This window comes from Panicum virgatum, chromosome 8K (assembly GCF_016808335.1).
Source record: "Panicum virgatum strain AP13 chromosome 8K, P.virgatum_v5, whole genome shotgun sequence".
NCBI lineage: Eukaryota > Viridiplantae > Streptophyta > Magnoliopsida > Poales > Poaceae > Panicum > Panicum virgatum.
Genome location: NC_053143.1, coordinates 26,394,398 through 26,418,927, shown reverse-complemented (window position 1 = coordinate 26,418,927; position 24,530 = coordinate 26,394,398). Strand labels below are relative to the sequence as shown.

The following is a 24,530-nucleotide window of genomic DNA, read 5'->3' as shown; positions in this document are numbered from 1 at the left end:
TCTTGTCCACAAAAGGATTTTTTCTTGATGATTGACCTCTCTTGCCAAAGCTCTTCTTGCTCATCATTCTATTGAATCTCTTGACAAAAAGAGCCATCTCCTCATCCGATTCTTCTTCTTGGCATCCACTTTCTTCTTCATTTTTGCTATCTTGAGCTTTGAATGCCACACTTTTCTTTTTCATATCAATTTCTCCACCATGAGCTTCATCTTGAGATTTCTTGAACATGTCATGGGTGAGAATTTCTCCCAATATTTGTGTGGGAGTTGCGGTCTTCACATTTGACCTTACAAGTAAGGTCACAATTGTGTCATATCTTTCCGGAAGACATCTAAGAAACTTGTGGTTGAAATCCCCATCCGGTACCTCAAATCCAAGTCCCTTGAGATCATTTACAATGTCATTTAGCCGGTTGAACATCTCGGCTATGCTCTCATCCTTCTTCATGGTGAATTCACTAAAATTTCCTTTAAGCAAGTATAGCTTGGCCTCCTTCACCGTTGATGTACCCTCATGAATTTCCATGAGCTTCTTCCATATGTCATTTGCATTTGTGAGGCTCTTGACTCTATTGAATTCATTTACATCAAGAGCACTAAAGAGCACATTAACCCCTTGATCATTTAGTGTCTCATTTTCCTCATCTAGGGGTGTCAAACTCTTTGGGTCCAAAATGACATATCCATCATTTACTACTCTCCATAGCTTTCTACTCATGGCTTTGAGATGAGCCGACATCCTAGTCTTCCAATAATCATAATTGTTCCCATCAAAGAACGGTGGCTTCCCAACATGAATCCCATGATCACTAGTCATTGTTCTACTCCAAGATGGTTAAATCCTTAATTAATGGAGTACTTAGCTCTGGTACCACTTGTAGGATCAAGAACACCGACTAGAGGGGGGGTGAATAGGCGGTTTAAAAACTAAACCCAACAACACTAGAGAAATTTAATTAGTAACAAAGGAAAGCCCTATGTCAAGCTATTACAATCTCTAGATGGGTTTGCAACCTAGGGTGACAAGACACGAATTAAGCTCTAGTAAAGTAAATTGCTCAAAGTAAAGACAAGAATAAAAGAGAGCAAGAGTAGTAACCGAGCTTGACACAAGAATATATCCCGTGGTGTCGATGACTTGCCGGTCACCCCTAATCCACGTTGAGGTGGATTCCAAGAATCAACCGCTCCTCTATCAAGAACCTCTTGATCTTGAGCCGGCTTGAATCAAGGAACCGCTCCACACCTCGATTCCACTAGAGTTGCTCTTCACCACTCCGGTGAGGTGAGCACAAGACCTCTCACAACCGAAATCGGGGCTCCTCAACAATCTCCTTGGAGGTGCTCCACGAAATCCACTTCTCCAAGCCGTCTAGGGAGCGGCAACTCCCAAGAGTAACAAGTTGATGACGCTTGCTTGAAGTTTCCCTAATGCCACAAAGCTCAAACTCTTGATGCAAAGCACTAGGAAGCTCTCACACTCTTAAAAATGCAATCTCTAAGCAAGTGTGTGTGAGAGAGGGATGCCTTAGCTCTAATGTGTCAAGAATGCTATCCAAATGGCCAAGAGAGTCACCCAATGGCCGGGCATTGGGTATATATAGACATCCCTCCAAAAACTAGCCGTTACACTCTTTTCTGCGAAGTCGCGGACCGTCCGCGATTCAAAAACCGGACTGTCCGCCGTTATAAACCAGTGAGTCAGAGTGCATTTAATGCATGTCAGAACTAGCCGTTAAGCCCTGGCGGACCGTCCGCGCCCCAGTGGCGGACCGTCCGCAGTTAAGAGTTCCAACCCCACCAGAGACTAACATCGTCTCTGGAACAACTTTGAGATTAGCCTGCGGACCGTCCGCGCCTCAGGAGCGGACCGTCCGCAGTTTAACTTTGAAGCCCACACCAGAGAGACACCCTTTCTGGTAAAAAAATGAAATACAGTAGCGGACCGTCCGCCCACCTGGGCCGGACTGTCCGCCAGCCCACCAGAGCCTTTGCAAGCTCTCTGGAACGATCGCGGACTGTCCGCCCCTCTGGGCCGGACAGTCCGCCAGCCCACCAGAGCCTCTGCAAGCTCTCTGGAACGGGCGCGGACTGTCCGCCCCTCAGGTGCGGACTGTCCGCCGTTACTCAGTGAGCTCGAACTTAGTCTATTTCAAAACTTTTCAAAACGCCGTTAGCCCTCATGCATGCAACTAGACATTTTGAGCAAAATGGCACTAAAGACCCGTCAAGCATGAGTACACAACCCCTCTTGATAGTACGGCTAACTATCCAACAAATCCGGTCACTTTTCATCCACTAAACGCCTTGTGACCGGTAAAATGTAAAAGCCTTATTTTATACCTTTGCCTTGAGCCCGAGCTTTACTCATCATCTCCAACACTCCATACGTTCACAACCAAATGTCTTTCATCCGTGAATCAACCTATACTCATCTTCTCAAATGAAATCGTTAATCCACAAACCGTTGTCATTAATTACCAAAACTCGAATTAGGGGCCTAGATGCTTTCAGAAGGGAAGGAAGGAGAAGGAAAGAGAAAAGAAAAAGGAGAAAGAGAAAAAGGAAAAAGGGAGAAAAAGAAAAAAGGGGAAAAGGAAAAAGGAAAGAGGAGAAAAAGAAGAGGAGGCGCCGGCGGGATTCGCGGCGACGGTCGCGAGCCGGGCGTGGCATCGACGAGAAGCGACGCGCATGAGAAACGAAGAGAACAGGGAGAAGATTAGATGGTGACTGATGCGGGTGTCGGGACGGCGGATTCGCCAGGGAATTTCGGGAGATTAGGAGTTTGGACGGGAAGGGTTTTAGAAAAGATTTGAGCTTGACAATGTAAAATTATTTTGAAAATTATTTTTAGCGTGTGATTTAACTTGGTGAATTTTGGGATGTTACACAAACACAAAGCTATTCAATTAAGAAAAACAAATTCTCAGAGCAAGTCTTTGACAAATTTACATTATTTTGAGCTAACACATTCCAAAAGCTTCACCGGACAAAAGCAAGAAAGAATTAATCTATCACATTCTCGATCAAGCATGCAAGACATCACTTAAAAGAGAGCTAAAACCCTATCAGAAAGGAGCTACCTGGTGACCAATACATGCTGCTCGTACATGAGCGGAAGATCATGTTGCATGCCACATGCATAAGCTCAAGTTCAAAAAATAATCAACTATACTCAAGAAGGAGCATGCAAGAATTAACTGTTGGGGAGAAGACTCCACCAAGCAGTAGAAGGAGTACCGAAGACACCCAAACGTGAGGAGTGCTCAAGAGAGAGATCCCTTGACCCATTGGATCAGCCATATATATATAGAAGGGGAGGAAGGTGGCAATTTGCCCCTGCCCCCCTAGCAAATACAATAATTACAAATAGGCCCTTGGGCCGTCACATGAGACCCATTCACAATGTGGGCTGGGCCATTTCTCCAACAGTAGTCCCTCAGCTACTTTGGTTTGATTGTACGACAAAGCATATACAGTAGCTGAATACATAGGAAGCGGCTCAGCACAATCTATGACCTTGATCATGAGGATTGTTCCCATGATCGCCCGCTTATACGCCTCGCCAAAAACTCCATCCAAAATCTCAGTGGGACAAAATTTATGGAGAAAAGAGCATGCACGCCTAACAGGTCCACACATATATGACGATGACACTCCAAGAAGTTATTGACTTCGATCTTGATGATGAAGAGGATCTTCGGCGAAGGTAGACAGCGAGCCTCTCGAGTCGAACTGTATCGACAAGGGTGGAGGCCAAAGTTGTCATCGCCAAAGGTCGACGATGAGCCCCTCGAGTCGAACTATATCGACAAGGGCGAAGGCCAAAGTAAACGTATTGGAACTTCTCCTACCCTTTGAGGAGCTTGAAGAACGGTAAGCCTCTCTCTCCTAGCTTTGAGATGAACCTATTCAGCACTGTCATGCACCCTATGGGCTTCTGGATATCTTGATGCTTGCCAGGGTCCCATCTCGGTGATGGTGTACGTTCTTAGGATTGGCTTCAATTCCTTGGTTGCTGATGATGAATCCGAGTAGTTTTCTTGATGGTACGCCGAAGACACACTTTGTTGGATTGAGTTTACATTGAAATTTTTGGAGATTGTCAAATGTTTCTTGTAGATCATTGATGAAGTCCTCTGGATTACTAGTCTCCACGTCGTGCATATAGGCTTCCACATTGCGGTGTAGCTGATTTGTAAAACATGAGTTGTATTGCTGTTTGATAGATTGCTCTGTATTCTTCAACCCAAACGACATGGTCTTGTAGCAGTATGTGTCATAGGGGGGATGGATGCAGTCTTGATCTGGTTCTCTTTGAGGGTGATCTGGTGATACCCTGAGTAGCAGTTGAGGAAGGAGAGTAGGGTGCAACCGGCAGTGGAGTCGATAATTTTATCTATCTGAGGTAGCCCAAAGGGACACCTCAGGCAATGCTTATTGAGGTATGTGTATAGTCAATACACATTCTTCGCTCATTGTTGTTTTTCTTTTTCATGAGTACAGAGTTAGCTAACCACTTTGGGTGGTATACCTTTTTGATAAGCCCTGTTGCGAGTAGTTTTGCTAACTCGTTTTTGATAGCTTCACTTTTGTCTTGGGCGAATCACCAAAGGTGTTGTTTCTTTGAGGTAGCTTTAGTGTTGACTTTGAGGGCGTGCTCGATTAGTTCTCGCAGTACACCTACCATATCCGCTGGCAGCATGACATTCAACCGCAAACTAGCTTGATAAAATAAAATTTTGGATATCCAAATTTTAAAAATATTTGAAAACATATTCGAATAGTTTAAATTCAAATCGGTAATTTTTTTGGCAGGCTGGAAAAACATTTCCAAGGGTGGGTGGGTGACCCCTCAGCCGTCCATGGAAACACATTTGCAGGGGTGGTTCAACACCCCCCACCACCCTGCAAATCTATTTGTACGTGCAGGTCCCTATAAATAATTATTTTTAGCTGCAGAAAATATGAACAGTGTGGCATCCACCCCTAGAAATACAATTTTACCCGCCCCTACAAACCGTTTTTGTATTAGTGATCTTGACTTAGAAAAATGCTGTTGTCCCAGGCGATTCCTAACATGCGGTAAAAACTACTCCAAGCACAATTTAGTACAAAAAGTTAGAGGATCTCTTTAGAGCGTGTGCGGATCGCGTCTTGTTGCTTCACACAAGTTTTCGTTTCTTCGATTATTTAGGCTCCGTTTGGCACAGCTTTAACTTCTCTTAAAACAATTTGTGAAACGGTTTTTCTGGTGAAGTTAAAGCTATTTTGAAAAACGTTTGGCGAAATAGCTTTTTTCTATTGAAGCTGGGTGAAGCCACGTTTTTTTAGCTTCACCCTACTAGTGGAAGCACGTGAATGACTTCATAGGCTGCTTTAGGGGAGAAGCTGCTGCAGTTTTACTTCTTTAGCATAGTTTCACAAGAAGCTGTTTTTGAAACTCTTCTTGAAACTATGACAAAGGGGTCCTTAATTTCCTCGTCGTTTGGAGGAGGTTCGAGCGTATGAAGGCTCTATGCGCAGGAAGATTAGGTGAGCTGCGAGGGATGGTCCTGTGGGCTGTTATGCCGTTAACTCGCTGGCTTTGCCAGCCCGCACATGCACCAAAACACCTTTTAAGCTGTAGTATGAACTAAAGTGACCATTTATATTTATATGTTGTGGGAGGTGGGGGGTATTTAGGCCCTATTTAGTTCCACCCTGTAAAAGCAAAAAAACCGTAAACGCAAAATTTTGCGAAGGAATCTTACTAATTTGAAGTACTAAATGAAATTTATTTACAAAACTTTTTATATGGATGAGCTGTAAATCGCGAGACGAATCTAATGAGCCTACTTAATCCATGATTTGCAATAGTGATGCTACAGTAACCAACTGCTAATTATTGATTAATCATAGATTAATTAGCATCATTAGATTCGTCTCGCGATTTACAACTCATCCATGCAAAAAGTTTTGTAAATAGACTTCATTTACTACTTTAAATTGGGAAGATTCCGACACAAAAAATTTTGCTTTACAGGCCTACCGCTAAACACGGCCTTATTCAGTAGATCGACGGTGGTAAAAGCAACAAAAACATGCCTCGATCGGGGCCACTTTTCACAAGTCACGGTCCACGATCGAGTTCTTCACATGGCCGCGAGCGCGCAAGATCAATAGTGGCTGAGCTCAAAAAGGAATCTGCACTTCAATTTTTTTTAATTTTGTCAGTCATTTGGACTTATAAGTTCGAGGTCAAAACGCGAAGCCAAGCTTATTTGAGACAAAAGAAAAGTATTATATTACTCTATCTGTTCACACATGATACTTTTATTTCAAATTTGAAATTTTCAATATTGATAATGTTATTTGAGCTCACCCACTCATTGCTTCTCGGGCCCTACCGCCCTGCTATGCACGTTAAATGCGTACAGTAGATCAGTGGTGGCCAGTAAGCACTCTGGCTGCATGCAAGAGGGGCATCTTGCCTCGGTACTTGTTTAGGCATTAAAAGTCACTGGAACATTAGGGGCCTAATGGGCGCTCTACCGTTTAAACAATCGAATATAAGTAAATTAAATGTATAGTTAAATATAAACAAACCGAAAATAATGAAATAAAATAAATGACATATATAGTATAGAATAAATTCAACATAAAATCACAGCATATGGCAATAAATATATAGTTAATATGATGTCTCAAATCCGGAGTGTTGGCCGGCCCTCGTCGCTGTACTTGAGCTTGAGGTCGTGCTGCAGCCAGGGTTTTATTTCCCAACCGGAAACCGGTTACCGCCGCCCTCCGATACCGGTTTACCGGACCGGTTAGGCCGGTAACCGGTGGAAACCGGTTGAATTCAAATAAATTCAAATTTTCCCGTGCAATCGGTTCCGACCGGTTTACCGGCCGGTTTGACCGGTTTACCGGCCGGTTTTACCGGTTTACCGGTCGGTTTGACCGGTTTGAAATTCAAAAGCTCCCGTGCAACCGGTTTACCGGCCGGTTTTACCGGTTTACCGACCGGTTTGACCGGTTTACCGGCCGGTTTGACCGGTGGGCCTTCATGGGCCGGCCCATTTTTTTTCTTTTTCTTTTTTGATTTAACTTTAAATTTCCACAAACTATACTAAATGAATGAATTTTTTAGAAAATTTGACACCATTAGATTTATCACACCTTGAAGTATTTTTAGGATTTTTTTAAGAATTTTTCATTTTTTGAATTCAAATTTAAAATTTGAATTTTGGCCGGTTGGGTACCGGCCGGAACCGGACCGGACCGGTTTGACCGGTAACCGGTCAAACCGGACCGGTTCCCACCGGTTAGGTTAACCTTGGCTGCAGCTCGAGCACAACCAGAAGCATGTTGCCACGCCACGCTCTGGCCAGCTGGGACCAACCCACCGCGATGCGCCCCCGTTGCCTTCCCTGCATAGCTGCCGCCCGTGCTGTGTCCGAGCTGGGCTCTCCTGCCTGCCCAAGCACCAGTGTCGGCTGGAACATGCTGCAGCAGCGTCCAAGCTGGAAGCATGCACAATGATCATCAGCTCTTCCCAGTCAACACAGGAACTATAGATGAATTCAGCATAAGATGGATATATCGCCAGCATAGTTCAGCTAGGGTCTTTCTTACCAATGAACGAATAAATTTCAGTTGACAAATTTATAAGGTCAGGCTGAGTCCAACTTCTACATATCATGGCCCTTTATGACCTAAATAATTGACCCCTTAATTGTTCATAAGGCCTTCTGCAGGTAAATTCGAGGAGATGAAGTACAATAAGAACAGGAGCTCAAAAAGATAGTGCCTTATTAAAGTCGACATCTGTAGAACAAAAAAAAATCTACAGAACAAAGTGGTAGTGGATTAACAACCTTGCGGACATATGGTCTGTGGTTTTCAAAAGCATCCGTGCAGGAAGAAATGTTGACAAATGAGCCATGAGGTTTTCCTGGGACAGACGATTCACAAGCTGCAAATAAGGAAAAACAAAGATTAGAAATATGCGATATGGGAAAGATAAGGTAGCTATACGTACACCTCACCCAACTCATAACACGGGTCAAAGTAAGACAATGAGCTGTATAATTACAGCTAAATACTACTTAACTCCCAGTTCCACTATGGAAGAAGAGGCCAATGTAACGGGCGTCATCTCCCTAAGATGACTGGTGTCATCTCCCGTCATCTGTACATCGTCACTAATTAGAATAGAAAAGTGACGGGCAAAAGCCCGTCACCTATGTACGTAAAAGGTGACGGGCATCAGTACGAGCCGTCACCTATGGTATTCCTGCCGTCACCTATGTGTCATTCTTTTGCGTGCTAAAATAAATATCTGCAGCATGAATAAAAATCAAAAAAATATTTTCTTTTCCCACCGCGCTCGTGTCGAAAGTCGCGCGATTTTTTGCGCAAATATGCGGGCGTGCGATTTTTTCTGGCGTTACCAGGATTCGAAACCACAACCTAAATCTCGCGCGTACCCTTCCCTACCACTAGTCTACACCATCACATGTGACCAACAATGAGATATTTTCTTTTTATCATCACTTTCTAATGTCTTATATAATCTATTTCACAACTATAATGATCTAAAATGAAAAACTTTTCGACTACAAAGTTGTAGATCTGATGGTGAGCTATAACTTTCGTATATACTGTTTTTTCCATCTGAGGTCATTTGAAAATTTTAAAAAATTGAAATTCAAATTTTAAACTATATATTTGGGTGCCAAAACAACCTCAACTGAAAATTTTTTGAACTACAAAGTTGTAGATCTGGTTGAGGCCTATAACTTTTGTATAGACCAATTTTTTATTGGAGACAATTTGAATTTTTCAAAAATCGCATGTTCAAATATTAATAAAAATCACAAAGGTGACGTGCTTTGATGTAGCCCGTCACCTTTTACTTATCAAAGTCCGTCACCTATACTAACCTTATAGGTGACGTGCTTTAATGTTGTCCGTCACCTATATCAAACTTATAGGTGACGGGCAACATTTTAGAGAGGCCACCAAGAGGTAAATGGTGACGTGCATCATCTTTGCGCGTCACCCAGATAACAAAGGTGACGTACAACAACAACATGTCATTTTTGTGCATGTCACTATAGGTCATTTTTTACATAGTGTTCCATCCATGAACATACAAATAGAAAATTAATTGAGGCTAGTGGGTCAAAATTGTGTGACCACAATTGTCAAGCAGATATATAGGCTTGATTTACAATCTGCAGTGACAATGACTTAAAGGCTTCAGAGGCCAGCTTTATGGTTGCACCAGCAAATGCGAGCTTAAACAAGCATTAAGTGTATTACCTTCAAGGCAGCGTCTTTGGGTTGGTTTTTTGTACTTTGCCTAATTGACTTAATTGAATTTTCGTACAGCTTGTTTGTTGCATTCCTTTTTAGTGAAAATACCACTGATGGGAAGAGGAAGACTGGCTTAGGGTTTTGTACTTTGCCTAATTGACTTAATTTATATACAGCTTGTTCATTGCATTCTTTTTGTAGTGAAAATACCACTGATGGGAAGAGGAAAACAAGTTACTGCAATGCTCCATAAGAAGTGCCCCCTGATAATTACAAAGCTAGAACTGGATCAATAAATTTCACATCAAAATATATTAGCCAATTAATCATATTCACCATTAGATAGCTGGAGCTTGTAATTTTGTTTTTAGAAGCAATGAAATTCATACATATGTTACGAGAAAAGAGAAAAATTCAATCCATCAGCAAATGTTCAAGAACACATATTGGATTATCCTAGCTAGCAAACCCAGGACCTCCTTGTCTATGGTTACATAGAGTCCAAACAAATTTTCAATGGCAAAGGGCCAATTTACAGTTAACAGAAAGTGATAGATGATAGATTATCTACAAAATACACATATCAAAAAAGTTGTATTGTGCTTCAATTTCAGTCATATATAACCTGAATTTCAGTAAACTAACATAAACTGAACCATTAGAACAAAACAATAGTACATAAAATGAAGATTGGATGGGTCTATGTTTTATAGAAACAATGCAATAGCAGCCATCAAGTCCCAAACCCTAGAATAGGAAACAAATCAATTTGATGGAAATTATGGCCAGTGAAATTAGAAAAGAAATAAAGGAATCAAAGTACCTGAGAGGTTCTGAAGGAGGTTGCTTCCATTCATCTTTTCAGTAATCTTTTCACATCAAGTTCATTTTTCTTGAATATTTCTTTAAGATAGCAAAACATGGCTGCAACAGCAAAACATTAAGAACCCATCCATACAAGAGGCAAATCATCAAACAATACTGGACAAGGCAGTAGAACATGCATCCTCATTAGGATCTAGAAATCCATTTTTTAGTTGTTACACTTAAAAACCATCGAGTTGGTTTAGAAGCTCAAGCATGGTAAGCTGCACCTCACTAATTGTTGAGTTTCAGACACTATTCTAGCAGGAACAAATTCAATGTCCACGAAAAACTAACAAAATGCTATCTACAGAAATTTCTTGTAGACATATAAGATAGAAATATATAGTGTACTCACTGACCAACAGTCTGCAGTGAGGAAACAAAAGAGCCCTGCACAATAAACATCCTACAATTAATACATAGTAAGAGGAAGACCACTAACAAACTGATAACCAGATGAATGCACTTATTTAATCCATAAGCAATGCTTAAAACAAACGAATCTTGACATGCACTGACCATGCAAGAGAATCGGAACTCAAATACTCGCGCACAACCAAAACAGAAAAAACTAACCAGAAACATTTTTCGTCATCCTCACTATAGATGAATCCTGAATGTTTAGGGGGAAAAATCACCTGCAGACTGAACTGCAGGCTGGGGAAAGCCTCTGCGACAACAGGAGCCCCGCGCCCGGCTGCGGCCTCGACGGGGGATGCGGCGAACGCAGCCAGCGGAGGAGGGGGTGCCGGGCGCGCGGGCCTTGTGCCGCGGTGGAGGAGGGGTGTCGAGGAGTGTCAGCGTGGACGCTCCTCCGGATCAGCCTGACGGAGATGTCGAGACCGGCGTTGGCTCCGCGGGCCTGCTCGGCGGGCCCCAACAGCACTCGGGCCCCGGCGGTGCCGTGGAGGAGGCCCTGTGCCGTGCCGGAGGAGGGGGTGCCGAGTACGAGGGACCGCAGCTCGCGGCGGAGGGGCACGGTAGAGGAGGGGGTGCCAAGCGTCGCCCTCCTCCCTCCGAGCCCCACACCGCGCCGGATCCGGGTCCGATCCGGATCCTGCGAGAGCGGGCTGCTGCTGCGGCGAGCAGGAGCGCCGGCGGGAAGGGCGGCGAAGGCAGGCGGAGAGGGAGTGGGGGAGGGGAGGCGGCGGCGGGGAGGGAGAGAGCAGAGAGGGAGGGAGAGGGCGGCGGGCGCGGTCGCGGGGAGCAGGAGAGGGAGAAGGGAGATGGCCGATGGGTTAGAGTTCGGGGGCTGCGGGAGGGGTTCACTGTAAAATTTCCTCGCGGGGGTGTTTTCGTAATACGGATCATCGATTTTTTCTTCGTTGTGTTCAAATAAACATTAATTTAAGGGCCTACATGAAAAATATTTGAACGTGGTAACTGTAGGAATCGGTTGAGCTGAATTTAGTTGCGATTTGCAGAAAAAATGAGGGTGTTTTTGCAAAATACCAGAGCTCACGGGGAGGTGACACGCGTCGCTTTTCTCGGGTGAAACGCGGTCTGGATAGCGCAGAGGTGTGGATTTTAACCATTCCGATTTGTTGCTATAAGATAAATAATGAGAAGATAAGTAGGTTGATAATTAATATTTTTTATCTTGATCATTATGTTGATCCCAAATGTGACTATCATCTATTGAAGCCAAGTTGAAGCTTGAAATAAACTTGGCGGGAGCACAACGCATAGGTACCTAGAGCAGCTGGTTGGCCCGCCATTAGGCGCCATGTGGGAGAACTCGCCCGCCTCCGTGTCTTAAATTCACAATTTGCGCGTCAAGTACAGCGTGCTTAAGGTCATTCTTAACGCATAGTGTCTGTAAGTGGTGTCTAAAAAAAAGAAACTCATGGACATTACCTCCCGAATGCACAGTTTCTATGATAAATGAACAAAATAAATCTCATTCAGTACTCTCTCTTCTCTCTCCTTATCTCACTTTATCACTCTTCTCCACTTCTTGGTTCTTGTGTAGACATGATGTCTTGTACGAAAAACTATGTTTATTTTTCTCAATAACTCTGTTTTTATGTCACCAAATTACGTATATAGCATCTTTATTAACTCTATAGAATCATCCTACTAGAAAGGTGGGGACTGGTCTGACGCACTGACCTGCTGTCACAGCTTGGTTCCACGAGGGCGTGGCCAACGGGTCGATAAGGTCCTCTACAGTAGGTATACGGCGGGGAGAGAAAAAGAATAGAAGAAAATTGTCGCTGGACTCATCGACCCTCACTAAGCACTGGATTCCACATCAACGGGCTCCACCAACGACATGGTTTCCTATGCCGAGGGCAGAATGCGTCGGAGAGAGAAGAAATTTGCTGGCTTTGGGAAGATTGCGGAGTAGAAGCATGGATTAACAAACTCTGACATGCGGGACCTATAAAATTTTAAAAAGCGTGCTATAAGACAGTCTCAGCGGAGGTTTCATGAAGAGTTTCATGACATTAAATATCATCAATTTTGCTGACATGACAAAGAGAGAAGAATGGAGTTTCATATGATGTGAGGAAAATTTTATCACCATGAAATTCATCTGGCACGTTTACCTAGTTCCTAATCTCGGTATCTGTGTCCATGAAACTCCACTGAGACTAATCTAAATAATTCATTGGATGGGTAGTCTGTATCACTCTCTATAGTTTGATATGGAGCAAGTTATAGAGAGCTGCTCTTTATTTTGGCAAGGTATAGTACCTAGGCCTCGGGGATGTAAGTAAAAATACTAATTTGATCCTCAGACTCGGTGTTATATTTGGTTATTTATTAAAAATCCCTTTTTGGGGGGAGAATGATGGATTGTTAGATGATTTAGAAGATATAATTGGGGGACATATATGATTGGATTCCATTTATGTACTTGCCAGAATTAGGCATATCTTTACAAAGCCTTTGCATGGGCTCGCCGTGCGTTTATATGGTCGGGCGAAACTTACTTGTCTTATAATTTATTTTTAATTTTATCCCTTGTTGCTTTGTCTAGTTCCATAATACCACTTATCCAAATGAGTTTTAGAGCATGGCTAAGGCTGGTTCCAACAGCGGGTCTGCAGCCCCAGCCCATAGCCACAGCCACGTCAGCGCCACGTCAGCTCTCGCCAGCCCACTCGACCCCAGCGCTCCATCAGTCAGCCTGCAGCCTCAGCCCACAGCCACATCAGCGCCACGTCAGCTTCTCCATTCCAGACTTAACCATTTCAGAACGCGTTGCTCTATGATTTAAATTGACACAGCAAAACCACTTTATTAAATTTAAAAATTCAGAAATTACATAAAAATTTGAAATAAAAATTTATAGATGAGTTGGGGACGAAATTTGTGATTTTTTGGAATTTTTTTCGAATTTTTTGGAGTCCAAACGGTCAAAAACGGCTAATTGCAACGGCTAGCTGACGTGGCGCTGACGTGGCAGCCGTTGGCCAATCACAGAGCGCCGCGTGGCAGCCGACCGGACGCGGGGTCGGTACCGACCAGTCGGTACCGACCGCGCGCGGCTCCAACGCCGGTCGGTAGGCCGGTACCGACCGCCCGGCCGGTCGGTAGCGCTACCGCCCCGCGCTCTCGGTTTCCGCACTTACCGACCGGCGCGGGTCAGTAGCCGGGTCGGTACCGACCGGCGGGGGGTCGGTACCGACCCCTGTTGGAACCAGCCTAATAGTCCATGCCGGTAGCCGGCTGGGAGCACATCCGCACAGTGGCGGGCCCGCTGCTGCAACACTGCTCAGCCAATCACTGCCCACGCAGAATGTCTCCGCCCGCTGAGGCCGGCGTTTGGCGAGCCGCCTGTTGCCTTCTCTTTTCTTCTCCCACGTCGGACATCGCTCACTCCCAGCCGGCCATTATACCTGCTGCTGCGTTTTACTGTTGCCACTGGGCCACAAGAGCCGACCCGCTGCTGCGCCCGCGTTTGCCTCGTTCGTGCGACCGAATTGAAAGCCCCTCGGGAAAAAGAAAGGCCCGGCCCGGCCATGGCGCTCGCGCTCGCGATTGATGGCGGTCGGCGCCGTGTGCGCGATTCACGGCGGGTCACGCGGAAAAGCTTCAAGGTCCGCGGGCTGTACCTGCCTTTCGCAAAAGTGTATCTGTTTATATTTTCTGCCGAGTCAAAGTGTATCTGTTTAAGCAAGCGAAATGGATCAAAGTGTCTTTTTTCAAGAAGAAATGTGCATGTCCATTCCAGGAAACACATGCGCGTGCACTCTACAGAATTATCCTATACATAAAAATACCTACGAGAGATGTCACACGGAAAAATTGCCTACCACTGAAATATGTACCGCATTAGTAAGACCACAAGATATCAAACCAGAGGTTTATCCTTGGCCGGCCGGGGTAAGAGATGGTTTTCCATTTTACTGTTCTCTTTTATGCATGCCTTCTTGCCCCAGTTCACTCATGACATTAGGCTGGCACTTCAATTCTGAATCAGGCGCAAGCCACGTTCTGTCCATGTCAACAGCCAGCCAGAGCGACACAGAAGCATTACCCCTGCTATTAACAAAACCTACGGACTTCATAAAAAAAAAGGGTATCCTGCATACCAAGGATAGCACACAGCAGCATTGAAAATATCTGTTGGCTACTTGTAATTTTTCTTCAGAGGTTGCTCCCTGCAAGATGCTATGTGCCGTGCAGCTCGTACTAATTCCTTACATCACAAAACATTAGCAGCGCAGAGCAAAAAGGTGGTCGAGTTTTGCTTTTGAGCTTTTGAATGATTGGCAAGGATACCAAGGATAGCACACAGCAGCTCGTACTAATTCCTTCAACACAGGTTAATCTTGAATTTACTGCTCATCCGGAAGGTCGTCGAGGATGAACGGGCCAAGCTTCCCTGACCTGAAGAGAGTCAGCAACTTCTTCGAGGTAGGGCCGTGGGTTTCATCAAAGGGCTTGTGAGGTATTCTGAACACCTTGCGAAGAGCCGTGAGCTGCATGTCTATGAGGCTTTCCAGCTCGCTCTCTTCCTCGGTGTTGCCAGTGTAGTCCAGGCACGTCCTGCATAGTGTCCTCTGGACCTCCGTCACTAAATCCTAGAACAAAAGGACAAGGTTTGTTAGCTTTCGTAGGAAATGCTACTGGTGATCTGGAGTGATCTGGAGGGAACCCATTGATTGCAAGAGAAGATGGGAAGCACAATTAGGTAGTGGAATGGATAATGGCAACAGTACAACTTGTTTGTTTGAATAATTGAAGTCAAACAAAGCAAAATACACGGAACAAGAAATTGGCAAAAGAAAAAACTATGCAATTGAGCTTTTGATTTTTTGAATGATTGGCAAGTCAACTGATGTACTATGTTAATTATTTCAATGATGTTTAAATAGTCATTAATAAGATCTGACCAGTCTCTTTCAAAACAAAAAAAAAGGTCTGACCAGTGGACATGAACACATGGTAGAAGTTCATATAGCACAAGATTTGCCCCATTGGATTCACCAACTGCACATGGCATGCATCTTCTACTCAAGTTGGATGCTGTCCATGGCCCATGTGACCAAACACATCCCAAAAGTAGCATGACCAAACAAATTACATCCATAATCCCACCCAAAATGTTCAGTAATACACACAAGCACACACATGATCGCTAGAGGATATGCCACAACTTCATGGTGACCATGCCCACATAACTAGTTCAGACCAATGTCTTGAGACACATGATGCTTTAAAGCTCATACCTGGATATATGGCTACTTTTCAGATCTCAAAGTGTCAAACACTAATAATTCCTCCTACAAGTCAAGCTTGAAATAGAAGTGCCTAAAAAAAGGAAAATATAACTACACATATCATTGCCAGTTTTGGTATACAATTGAAATTAGTTAAGGTATGAATGTTAAAACTACAAGAAGATACTAGTGGGATCATGTGCAGTACCCATGTGGTCCTCAAGCACAGAGTTCAGAACATCAACAGTATACATGGATTTTTTTCATGGTATTGTATCACCCATATGGTTGTTAGCATTAGATATGTTCCTTTATCAATGATAGCTCATGCATTATATTTTGAGACAAGGTTTAGAACCTGAACATATAAGGCATCAGAATTATTCAAACATCTCCTCCTTCGTAGTGAATCCCTTGAGTCATTTTCATTATGGCTGCATGTTTCTTCATGCACCTCGCCTCTTCTGTGCACCAACCGCTCCCAGTGCAGGGGTGTTTTTCTGATATTAAGAAGAGATAATAAATATTTTGCTATACGTTCTTCTCCGACTACCGAGTCTTTAACTGCTCCTGTATGTAAATTGAAAAGGAGTAAATTAATTTTGCACTAGCGGTATGCAAACTATGCAATATTAGTCAAGACTAAACTATTTATTGAAGCCATGATTATCATTGTTGGTTTAAGTCACAGGAGATGCATATTGTTCGAAAGAATTGATGTCACAGAAAAAAAACAGCATGTACTAGAAGTATAACCTGTTAAAGCAAGCTTTAGACCTGTCTCCATATCTGGTATGCTTGGCACAAGAACACCAGGTGTATCAAGCACATAAATACTTGGCTGACTTGCAATCTGTCCATGGCAAATATGGCTGTTAGTTTACTCAGCTGAACACTAGAGAAAAGAAGGACCAAACTTTCCAGAAATACATCATTTTCACTTGTACCATTAAAGCATTCAGATGAAACAATACTAGTGGAGAATATTCATTTGTTTTGTAATAAACAAGATATCCTGTTTTCTGAACTCCCAGAAAGAAATGTAACTGCTGATGCCAAAATGCAAGAGATACCAAAATACTGAAGTATGAACATTATTAGAAGTGTTAAATCATAATTTCTCTATTCTTATATGCAACAAGTGAAAATATTCCATTCATATGTCATTCACGCTACGAGTGTAACACCATGTTCAACCAAATATATAAGTAACTCCAGTTGCCAAGGATGAATGATTGCAGGGAATGAAGATTGCTGCACAGCTCCACAAAAGGAAAGGTGGAAAGAAATGAACAGACGACAAAGAACAGAGTATGCACTTAGAGGCTGGAAGAGTGATGAAGTAATACAATCGATTCATGAGGCGCCAGAAAATGATCAATATAGTAACAAGTAACACCACTATAATTGCAGATGCAATACAAATTAAGTGAATAAATGGGCAAGTGACATAACCAAGCATTTCACAGATAGATAGCAAACTTCATATACCACAAATCAGGTGTTCCATACAGTAACAGAAATGTAGGGCCATTTCCATTTTTGCCAGTGAGTGAACAACATTTCCACCAATCAAATTCCATGGATGGGTGCCTCATTCTCTCTTTTTACAATATTTACTCTGATAAGTATGTTCTAAGACACATACTGTTAACATTGAGTGACAAAAAGAAAGATGTTCATAGATGAATCAACTGACAGTTGCCTATACAAATAATATAAACCAGGGAGGGGGGGGGGGGTCGGGTCTGGTATCTAGTGTGAAATTATGGGAAGAATACAAACATCCACCAAAGAGTAAGAAATGTTAATGAAATATTGGTCCAGATCCTCACCTTATACCCTGCAATATCTTGAGTGACACCTGGAAGTGGCCCCACCATAGCCCGCTTGTTCTTATCAGGCACTGGATTACAGCGGTATGAACATGGATCCCAAATAATCCAAAACAGCAATTTATTTTTTTCTGAGATAATTATACCTGGAAATCGAGACGTAGCAATTCTGTGAATGGAATTTATGAGTGCAGACTTGCCAACATTAGGGACACCAACAACCATAATAAGAAGTGTTGGCTCTTTCGAGATTGCTTCCTTCAGTTTCAGCTCAGCAAGTCCAAGAAGCTAGTAAATATAATTGATCATCAATGGACTTTAAACTACTATAGAGCAAAGACAACAGAATATCATTTGGGCAAACTCAGAGTAAAAGAACAGTTCATCGTAGTTATTACATTCTACAGGTTTCATAAAATGCTAAAACTTTGGCAAAATCCTGACTTTATCATAAAAGATGCTGCAATAGCAGATAAAGGAATGGTAGCAGAAATACTTTTTTTTTTTTGCTCGAACACGCAGGAGAGCTGCATATCTTTGTATTAAGAGAGTGAGATTTGGTCCAATTACAAGAAACGGCACCATACCTAGACCAGAGTACGGGCTGTTTTAGGTCTCACTGCAGGGACCAGAGTAACAGAAATGTGAACATCTACATTTTTTTATTCAAGTCATCTTCGACACGCAATATGATTATAGGCAGACAAAGAAAATTGTGGTTGTTCAATGGAATAAATGAAACCTTTTATGGTAAAATTGAAGGCATCTATGGAGTTCTTTCTATATGTGGTGCTTCTTTCTTCTGCTTTTTGTAGCAAAATTTGAATTTTGGGAGGGACACAACAAAATAATGATGTTTACAAGATACAAGATCATATACTTTCAATAATTACCTTGAACAGTAAATGCAGCGAGAATATTTTAACTAGTTCGTGTCGAGCTATTTAAAAGAACTGTTTTCAAACAAGAGATTTCACGTTTTACTACTAGAGTTCACAGTTTCTTTTTCTTGGCATTAATTATTGTTCAATTGTTAAAGACATCTATCAACCATATAATTTAGAAAATGGTGATGATATTAATTGACTTTTTAAGTAGTTACAAGAGAAGCACTGCACTACATGGACTGCCACATAATTTGACATTTAATCAACCATGAATCCTCTAGCATAAAAATATCTACTGTGAAGTTTCAATGATAAAAAAAAATGCATCAATATGAAACTAACATCTAACTAACCTGATTAACAGAACTGCTGCTATGTGCATTTATTGAAATACAATCCTGCTTGCATGATTCAAAATGATTAAGCCACCTCTGTAAATAAAAAGTAAAAACTACCCATTGAGCAAATAGAAAAGGTAAATATCATACTGTAAGAAAACAATGTTTACAGAAGCTGCACGTTAATTTTTTCTTTACAGAATAAAAATAAAAGGAAGTGCAGATTGCACTTTGAGGATAGAAAGCTTATCTGGTGATACATACATTCATTATATTGGGGTTTGCAAGATCCTTCTTATTTAGAGCAAGAATACGCCTTTTAGCTGCAAGCACTGGTTGAAGGTCTTCATTTGCTGAGGATAATGGAATCTGGTCATAAGTTACAGTGGTTGTATACCAATAATCAGTGAAGCAAAATAATAAGTATATGATCATGCAGAAAACAACAAAAAGGGAGCCACCATGAAAATAACTGGGTTGAACATTTTATGGCCCACCTGGTGACACTGCTAGTGATCAAGGAGCTATTGAGCCTAAGTACCATCATTATTCGTTAAGAAATTGTCAGGGTACTGCTGTGAAGTTGACTAGCAAGACGAGCTGTGATGGTTTTATTACTATGTCAAGAAACTGCGTCCCTACGCTGACCGAAACAAGCAAAGCATTTCGTCGAACACCGCCCGAGCGCCACGAGAAGATCCAGGACACAGCACGCCCCCTAAGAACTCTCGAGAAACAGCAATATGGCAAGGAAAGAAAGGAGAGCAGCTAGAGGAGGGAGGAGGAGGATAACTCTAGAAACTCACGCGTGCGTCGCGGACCTCGATGACGAGGTCGGCAAGCTTGAGGCGGTCTCGGATGGCGCGGGAGGCGGCGGCCATGTGGCCCGGGAACCAGTTGACGGCGCCTCCGCCGGCGTTGAAGGCCATCTCGCCGGCGCGCTTCGCCGCGCGCGTCAGCCCCCTCATTCTTGACCCGCCTGCTCCCTCCACGATGGCAGCGCTGCTCCGCGCGCGGCGGGGGGATGAAGTAAAGCACAATCGTGCCCCAAAACTCTGAGGCTTGTACATATATAGCATTATAAAAGTTGGTCCCGATGTCTATACCACTAAAAAAATTTGGAGACACCTCTGTACCATCACATTTTTTTCGTTTTAACCTCCATGCCATTCCGTCTAGCTGCTGTTAAAAATTAACGGTTTGTTTGCCCTGACGATGGGACCCATGTATAAAATTGACCATATTACCCCTCGTCCCATCCACAATGTATCCCTCATCCTCTCTCATCTCGCGTGAACCCCTTTACCCCTCCCTCACCGAGGTCAACGCCGGCGCCGTCCAACTCCCCGGCGAGCTACCCCCTCTCGCTCCCTGGCTCGCGTTCTCGCACCCCCATCGCTCGCCCAGCTCCCAAGCGGCGGCGGCGGCGAGGTCGGCCGAGGCGGGGCGGGGCGGGGCGCCGGGCGGCCGAGGCGGGGCGGGGCGGGGCGCCGGGCGGCCAGGACGGCGCGGTGAGGCCAGCCGGGGGCGGGGCCGCCGGGCTGCAGGCGTGACGAAGATGGACACGTGGCCCGGGGGCCGCGACCAGGGCGGCCGCGGCGAGGCGCGGGGAGGACAGCTGGGGCAGAGCCACCGTGCGGCGAGGACGCGCGAGCTCCGCCGCCGGCGCGGGCCGCAGCACGCGCGAGCTGGACTTGGTGGCCGGCGAGGCGCCCAGAAAGAAGAAGGCGAGGAAGGTCGCAGCCCACTGGAGCGCGTAGAAAGATATGGCGGTGATGCCGACGATGCCGACCCAGGAGTTGAGCGATTTGAGGTTGGGGGATGCCACTCTCGGTGCGGAACTTGAAGACCGCGTAGATGCCGAGGGCGCCGGCGGTGAGGCCCGTGGTGTGCAGCGCCAGGTGCGCCTTCTTCCTGGTGGCGTCGCGGGCGAGCGGGAGGGAGCGGTAGCACAGGATGGCCTCGCCGCCGTGGATGATGGGGCCGAGGAGCATGAGCACAGGGCGGACGTTGAAGATGAGCTGCTTGTCGGCCATGGACATGGAGCGGAGGGCCAGGCCGCCGCGGAGGTGGACGCTGCGAGGGCGGGCGGCGAGGGCCTCGCCGCTGCGAGGACAGGCGGTGTAGGGGAATTTGTGAACAGTGTGGGAGGATGAAGAAGATGACAAGTGGGGCTCGCTTGTCATTGAGAGGAGAGAGGTAAGCAATTGTTTTGGCATCCAAAGGGTACGAAGGTCTTTTTGCAGCTCTACTACCCTCTGTTAACACCCCTTCCGTTCAAAATGGCATGGAGGTCAAAACGAAAAAACGCGATGGTACAGATGTGTCTCCAAACTTTTTAGTGGTATGAACGTCGGAATCAACTTTTGTAATAGTATACATGTAAAAGCTACATGTAAAAGCCTCCAAAACTTTCTCGATTGCACTAACTTTCCATCTCTATACGTCTTCTACTCAGCAGTGAGAAATTTAAATATTTGCCATCCTTACCAATATCTCCTCTTCGTTTGCCATTCTTAAAATGGAGCTAAAAAATTTGTCCTGTGAACAGTTCTAGATCCTACATATTTGCTACTTTCGGTCACGTGGCAGGCCAACTCAAATGGCCAGCGTGGACAGTGGAGGGGAAATGACGGCCCTGCCCCCTCGGTGGCCGCCGCCGCCCGCACGAGCGCGAGCAGGGGGCCGCCGCCTCGCTAGCTCGAGCAGGGGCCCGCCGCCGGGGCCGTACCCTGCCGCCGCCGCGCTTTGGGCGGGACGCAGGCGTGCCCATCGCCTTCGCGCGTTGGGAGGCCGGGGCCCTGCCCATCCACCGGAGGTCATCCATGCGCCACAAGCAAGAAGCAATTAAAGCTTTGTTTGGTAGCTTCCCTGCTCATATTACGTGACCATCGCACAAGCAAGAAGCACAACCAACCGGCTAGCAGCCTAGCACAAGATTGATAGATTCACAAGACATGTAAAGCTCGATTTGATTTGCAACAGGCGGAGGCATGGAGCTTGAGCATGCTATACTGCCCGCGCGCCGCTGGTGAACCAAGCACTATAATTGCGTGATTTATGGGAGTAACGGTGTCACCCGCTGCTCGCCGTCCTACCACTCCCCTCGCGTTGACCTGGCGCACGGCGTGCGCAGCCCCATCTGAACCCCCGCCGCATCCGCTTGGCGCTCGCCCGCTCCACCTGCACCTGCGCACGGGAGTCTGTTTCCGCCTTCTCCGTCACCGCCTGCCGCCGCAGCTCCCGCGCCTCCTCTTCCTGCTTCGTCCACGTCGCGGCGTCCAGCGCCTCGCCGCCGCGGTCGCCCGCATCCCTGAACCCGCCGCTGTAGACGACGATGGGCTGCTGCAGCGAAGCATACGCCCGGCGATGCAGGTGGCCTAATGGAGCTCGCGGCGGGCGGCGTCGCCGAGGTCGTGGCTGTCTGCCGCGGCGGCGGAAGGGAGCAGGACAGGGCGGGCTGAAGGAGGGCAGAGTGGGGGCAGGGCTGTTAGCAATAAACCCAGCGCGAGGTAGTCGCAGCTGGCGGTGGTGGCGAGCTGGCCGTGCGCGTAGTGCGTGCACGGGCGGCGAGCTCGTGTGTGCGCGCCAAGCCCGTGGGCTGTGCGTGCGGGTGTCATGTGGTGTTCAGCGTGTGTGCGCTGCGTGTGCGTGCGTCGTGCACGGATGGCTGTGCACGAGCCAGTCCGTGGCGTGCGTGTGATCGCGGGTGAGCGCGTGTGTGCTCGTGAACCGTGGTGGAGGTGATCGGGCGAGCGATCGGGCGGCAGCTGAAGGAGGCTTGATTCGTGTTGATCGCGCGGATGATGGCGGCCGTTGAAGACCGTTGGAAGCGGGCGCATTGGGCGCAACATCTCCGGGTACGGCGGGAACGCGCTGGAGCGCGTCATGCGCGCCCGTGGCGGAGGTGGCGGCGTGTGGTGAGTAGTGTGGGTCGTGGGTGCGTCACTGGGGCTATAAAGCTCCGTTGTACTCCGATGATGATCCTAGAGAGTGGAATTGGAGAGCGGCGTTTGGCGCCGTGCGTTTGTGCGCGAAATTTCCCCGAGTTACTGTTTATCTTCTACCTCTCGCCATCCAAAATTCGCTCTGCGTGGTGTCCAATTCGTGAAGTGAGCGGCTTGGTGAGATCGAGGGAGGTGTGGTGCGTCGATTGCGCACCAAGGCCGGGGCTGGAGTTGCCCGGAAGGGTGACTTCACCGACAACCCCCCCTGCGGTCCCCTGTTTCGCGTCGCGGCGGCGTTCTGCGTCAGGCGGATCTCCAACAAGTGGCATCAGAGCCGGTTAGTTCCAAGGGGCAATGTCGTCCTCGCCACGGCGCTCGGCGACTCCACGTCAGCGATCGCGCGGTCCTTCTCCATCGAGGAAGCTGCGGACGCGCGAGGTCATCATCGAGCAGGTGGTCGAGCGGGTGGCGACGTCCGGTTCCGTGAGCTATCTGGTGCTAACGCCGGCAGGTTACACGGCGTGGGCGATCAAGATGGAGGCTATCCTCGACGCGCAGGGCCTCTGGGAGGTCGTGTCTCCGTCGAGCGGCGTCGAGGTGGACGCACGGAAGAGCAAGACGGCGCGGGCACACCTTCTTCAAGCGTTACCGGAGGACATCTTGATGCAGGTGTCGACCAAGCCCACGGCGCAGGAGGTGTGGGAGGCGCTGAAGACGCGATTCGTGGGCGAGGATCGTGTGCGGACGGCGCGCCTTGCCACCTTGAGAGGGGAATTCGACTCCCTGATCATGCTGGACGGCGACACGCTGGACGTCTATGCTGGCAAGATCAGCGGGATGAAGGCAAGCTTCGCGAGCATCGGATCGACGCTCGATGACGCAGCGTTGGTCAAGAAGCTGCTCGACACTGTGCCCGACCTGTTGTATCCGGCGGTGGCCGGCATCGAGCAGTTTTGCGACGTGGCGTCCATGCTGTTCGAGGAGGCGCTCGGGCGGCTCAAGGCGTTCGACGAGCGATCGCGGCGGCGAGCTCAGCTGACGGGCAGACAGGCGACGTCCGGTGGTCAAGGCGGCGAACGGCTTCTGCTCACGGAGGAGGAATGGCGGGCGCGGCGCAAGGCGAAGTCCGGCATTGGAAAATGCTTCAACTGCGGCGTCCGTGGCCACTTCGCGCGCGACTGCCGCAAGCCAAAGAAGGAGGTCGTCATGGCGGCCACGGCGGATGTCGGCGAGGAGTCGACCGAAGCAGCTCTCCTCTGAAGATTCCGGCGCAGGCGGCGCTGGGATCCGGCATAGTCGGCGCTGGGTTTAGGGGGGAGATTGTTAGCAATAAACCCAGCGCTAGGTAGTCGCAGCTGGCGGTGGTGGCGAGCTGGCCGTGCGCGTACGTGCGTGCACGGGGCGGCGAGCTCGTGTGTGTGTGTGTGCGCGCCAAGCGCGTGGGCTGTGCGCGCGGGTGTCATGTGGTGTTCAGCGTGTGTGCGCTGCGTGTGCATGCGTCGTGCACGGATGGCTGTGCACGAGCCAGTCCGTGGCGCGCGTGTGATCGCGGGCGAGCGCGTGTGTGCTCGTGAACCGTGGTGGAGGTGATCGTGCGAGCGATCGGGCGGCAGCTGAAGGAGGCTTGATCCGTGTTGATCGCGCGGATGATGGCGGCCGTTGAAGACCGTTGGAA

General features: G+C 46.8%; 3 protein-coding genes across 17 annotated transcripts; 1 reads left to right on the top strand and 2 right to left on the bottom strand.

Moving 5' to 3' along the window:
• Window positions 1-6,556: 6,556 nt before the first annotated feature.
• LOC120644298 lies at window positions 6,557-11,388 on the bottom strand. 13 transcript variants are annotated; one of them, XR_005663587.1, is made up of 6 exons: window positions 10,812-11,388; window positions 10,130-10,230; window positions 8,099-10,053; window positions 7,863-7,960; window positions 7,621-7,736; window positions 6,557-7,508 (listed from the first exon to the last, which is right to left on the bottom strand). XR_005663587.1 is itself a non-coding variant. In XM_039920905.1 (5 exons), the coding sequence occupies exons 2-5, from the start codon at window positions 10,161-10,163 to the stop codon at window positions 6,687-6,689; spliced, it is 369 nt and encodes a 122-aa protein (XP_039776839.1). In that variant the 5' UTR covers window positions 10,164-10,230; window positions 10,812-11,386; the 3' UTR covers window positions 6,595-6,686. The 13 variants fall into 13 exon arrangements, 3 of the variants coding, with proteins under 3 accessions (XP_039776839.1, XP_039776838.1, XP_039776837.1); XR_005663586.1 differs by having other exon boundaries at window positions 7,621-7,733; window positions 10,130-10,563; window positions 10,812-11,387; XR_005663583.1 differs by having other exon boundaries at window positions 6,595-7,508; window positions 10,130-10,563; window positions 10,812-11,387.
• Window positions 11,389-14,422: 3,034 nt separating this feature from the next.
• LOC120644296 (short integuments 2, mitochondrial-like) lies at window positions 14,423-20,192 on the bottom strand. 3 transcript variants are annotated; one of them, XR_005663576.1, is made up of 9 exons: window positions 19,715-20,192; window positions 19,173-19,277; window positions 18,924-19,001; window positions 17,830-17,971; window positions 17,684-17,754; window positions 16,605-16,701; window positions 16,207-16,418; window positions 15,858-15,939; window positions 15,072-15,209 (listed from the first exon to the last, which is right to left on the bottom strand). XR_005663576.1 is itself a non-coding variant. In XM_039920902.1 (8 exons), exons 1-8 carry the CDS (start codon window positions 19,874-19,876, stop codon window positions 14,964-14,966), a joined length of 1,083 nt encoding a protein of 360 aa, XP_039776836.1. In that variant the 5' UTR covers window positions 19,877-19,972; the 3' UTR covers window positions 14,423-14,963. The 3 variants fall into 3 exon arrangements, 2 of the variants coding, with proteins under 2 accessions (XP_039776836.1, XP_039776835.1); XM_039920902.1 differs by lacking the exon at window positions 15,858-15,939 and having other exon boundaries at window positions 14,423-15,209; window positions 17,830-17,941; window positions 19,715-19,972; XM_039920901.1 differs by lacking the exon at window positions 15,858-15,939 and having other exon boundaries at window positions 14,423-15,209; window positions 19,715-19,967.
• Window positions 20,193-23,620: 3,428 nt separating this feature from the next.
• Window positions 23,621-24,115, top strand: LOC120645589. Its single transcript, XM_039922371.1, has one exon. The coding sequence runs from the start codon at window positions 23,645-23,647 to the stop codon at window positions 24,113-24,115; it is 471 nt and encodes a 156-aa protein (XP_039778305.1). The 5' UTR covers window positions 23,621-23,644.
• The last annotated feature ends 415 nt before the right edge of the window (window positions 24,116-24,530 follow it).

What these genes read in the sequence shown, in the direction of transcription:
- LOC120644296 (XM_039920901.1), bottom strand. Translation starts at nt 19,876, where the DNA reads ATGAGGGGGCTGACGCGCGCGGCGAAGCGCGCCGGCGAGATGGCCTTC. An exon ending in GCAGCAGTTCTGTTAATCAG is followed by an intron (nt 17,972 to 18,923) that starts GTTAGTTAGATG and finishes TATATTTACTAG; the next exon opens with CTTCTTGGACTTGCTGAGCT. An exon ending in TGCTACGTCTCGATTTCCAG is followed by an intron (nt 17,755 to 17,829) that starts GTATAATTATCT and finishes GCTGTAATCCAG; the next exon opens with TGCCTGATAAGAACAAGCGG.
- LOC120645589 (XM_039922371.1), top strand. Translation starts at nt 23,645, where the DNA reads ATGCTGGACGGCGACACGCTGGACGTCTATGCTGGCAAGATCAGCGGG.
- LOC120644298 (XM_039920905.1), bottom strand. Translation starts at nt 10,163, where the DNA reads ATGAATGGAAGCAACCTCCTTCAGAACCTCTCAG. An exon ending in CCTCCTTCAGAACCTCTCAG is followed by an intron (nt 7,961 to 10,129) that starts GTACTTTGATTC and finishes CCTTATTTGCAG; the next exon opens with CTTGTGAATCGTCTGTCCCA. An exon ending in ATGCTTCTGGTTGTGCTCGA is followed by an intron (nt 6,748 to 7,332) that starts GCTGCAGCCAAG and finishes AATAAAACCCTG; the next exon opens with GCTGCAGCACGACCTCAAGC.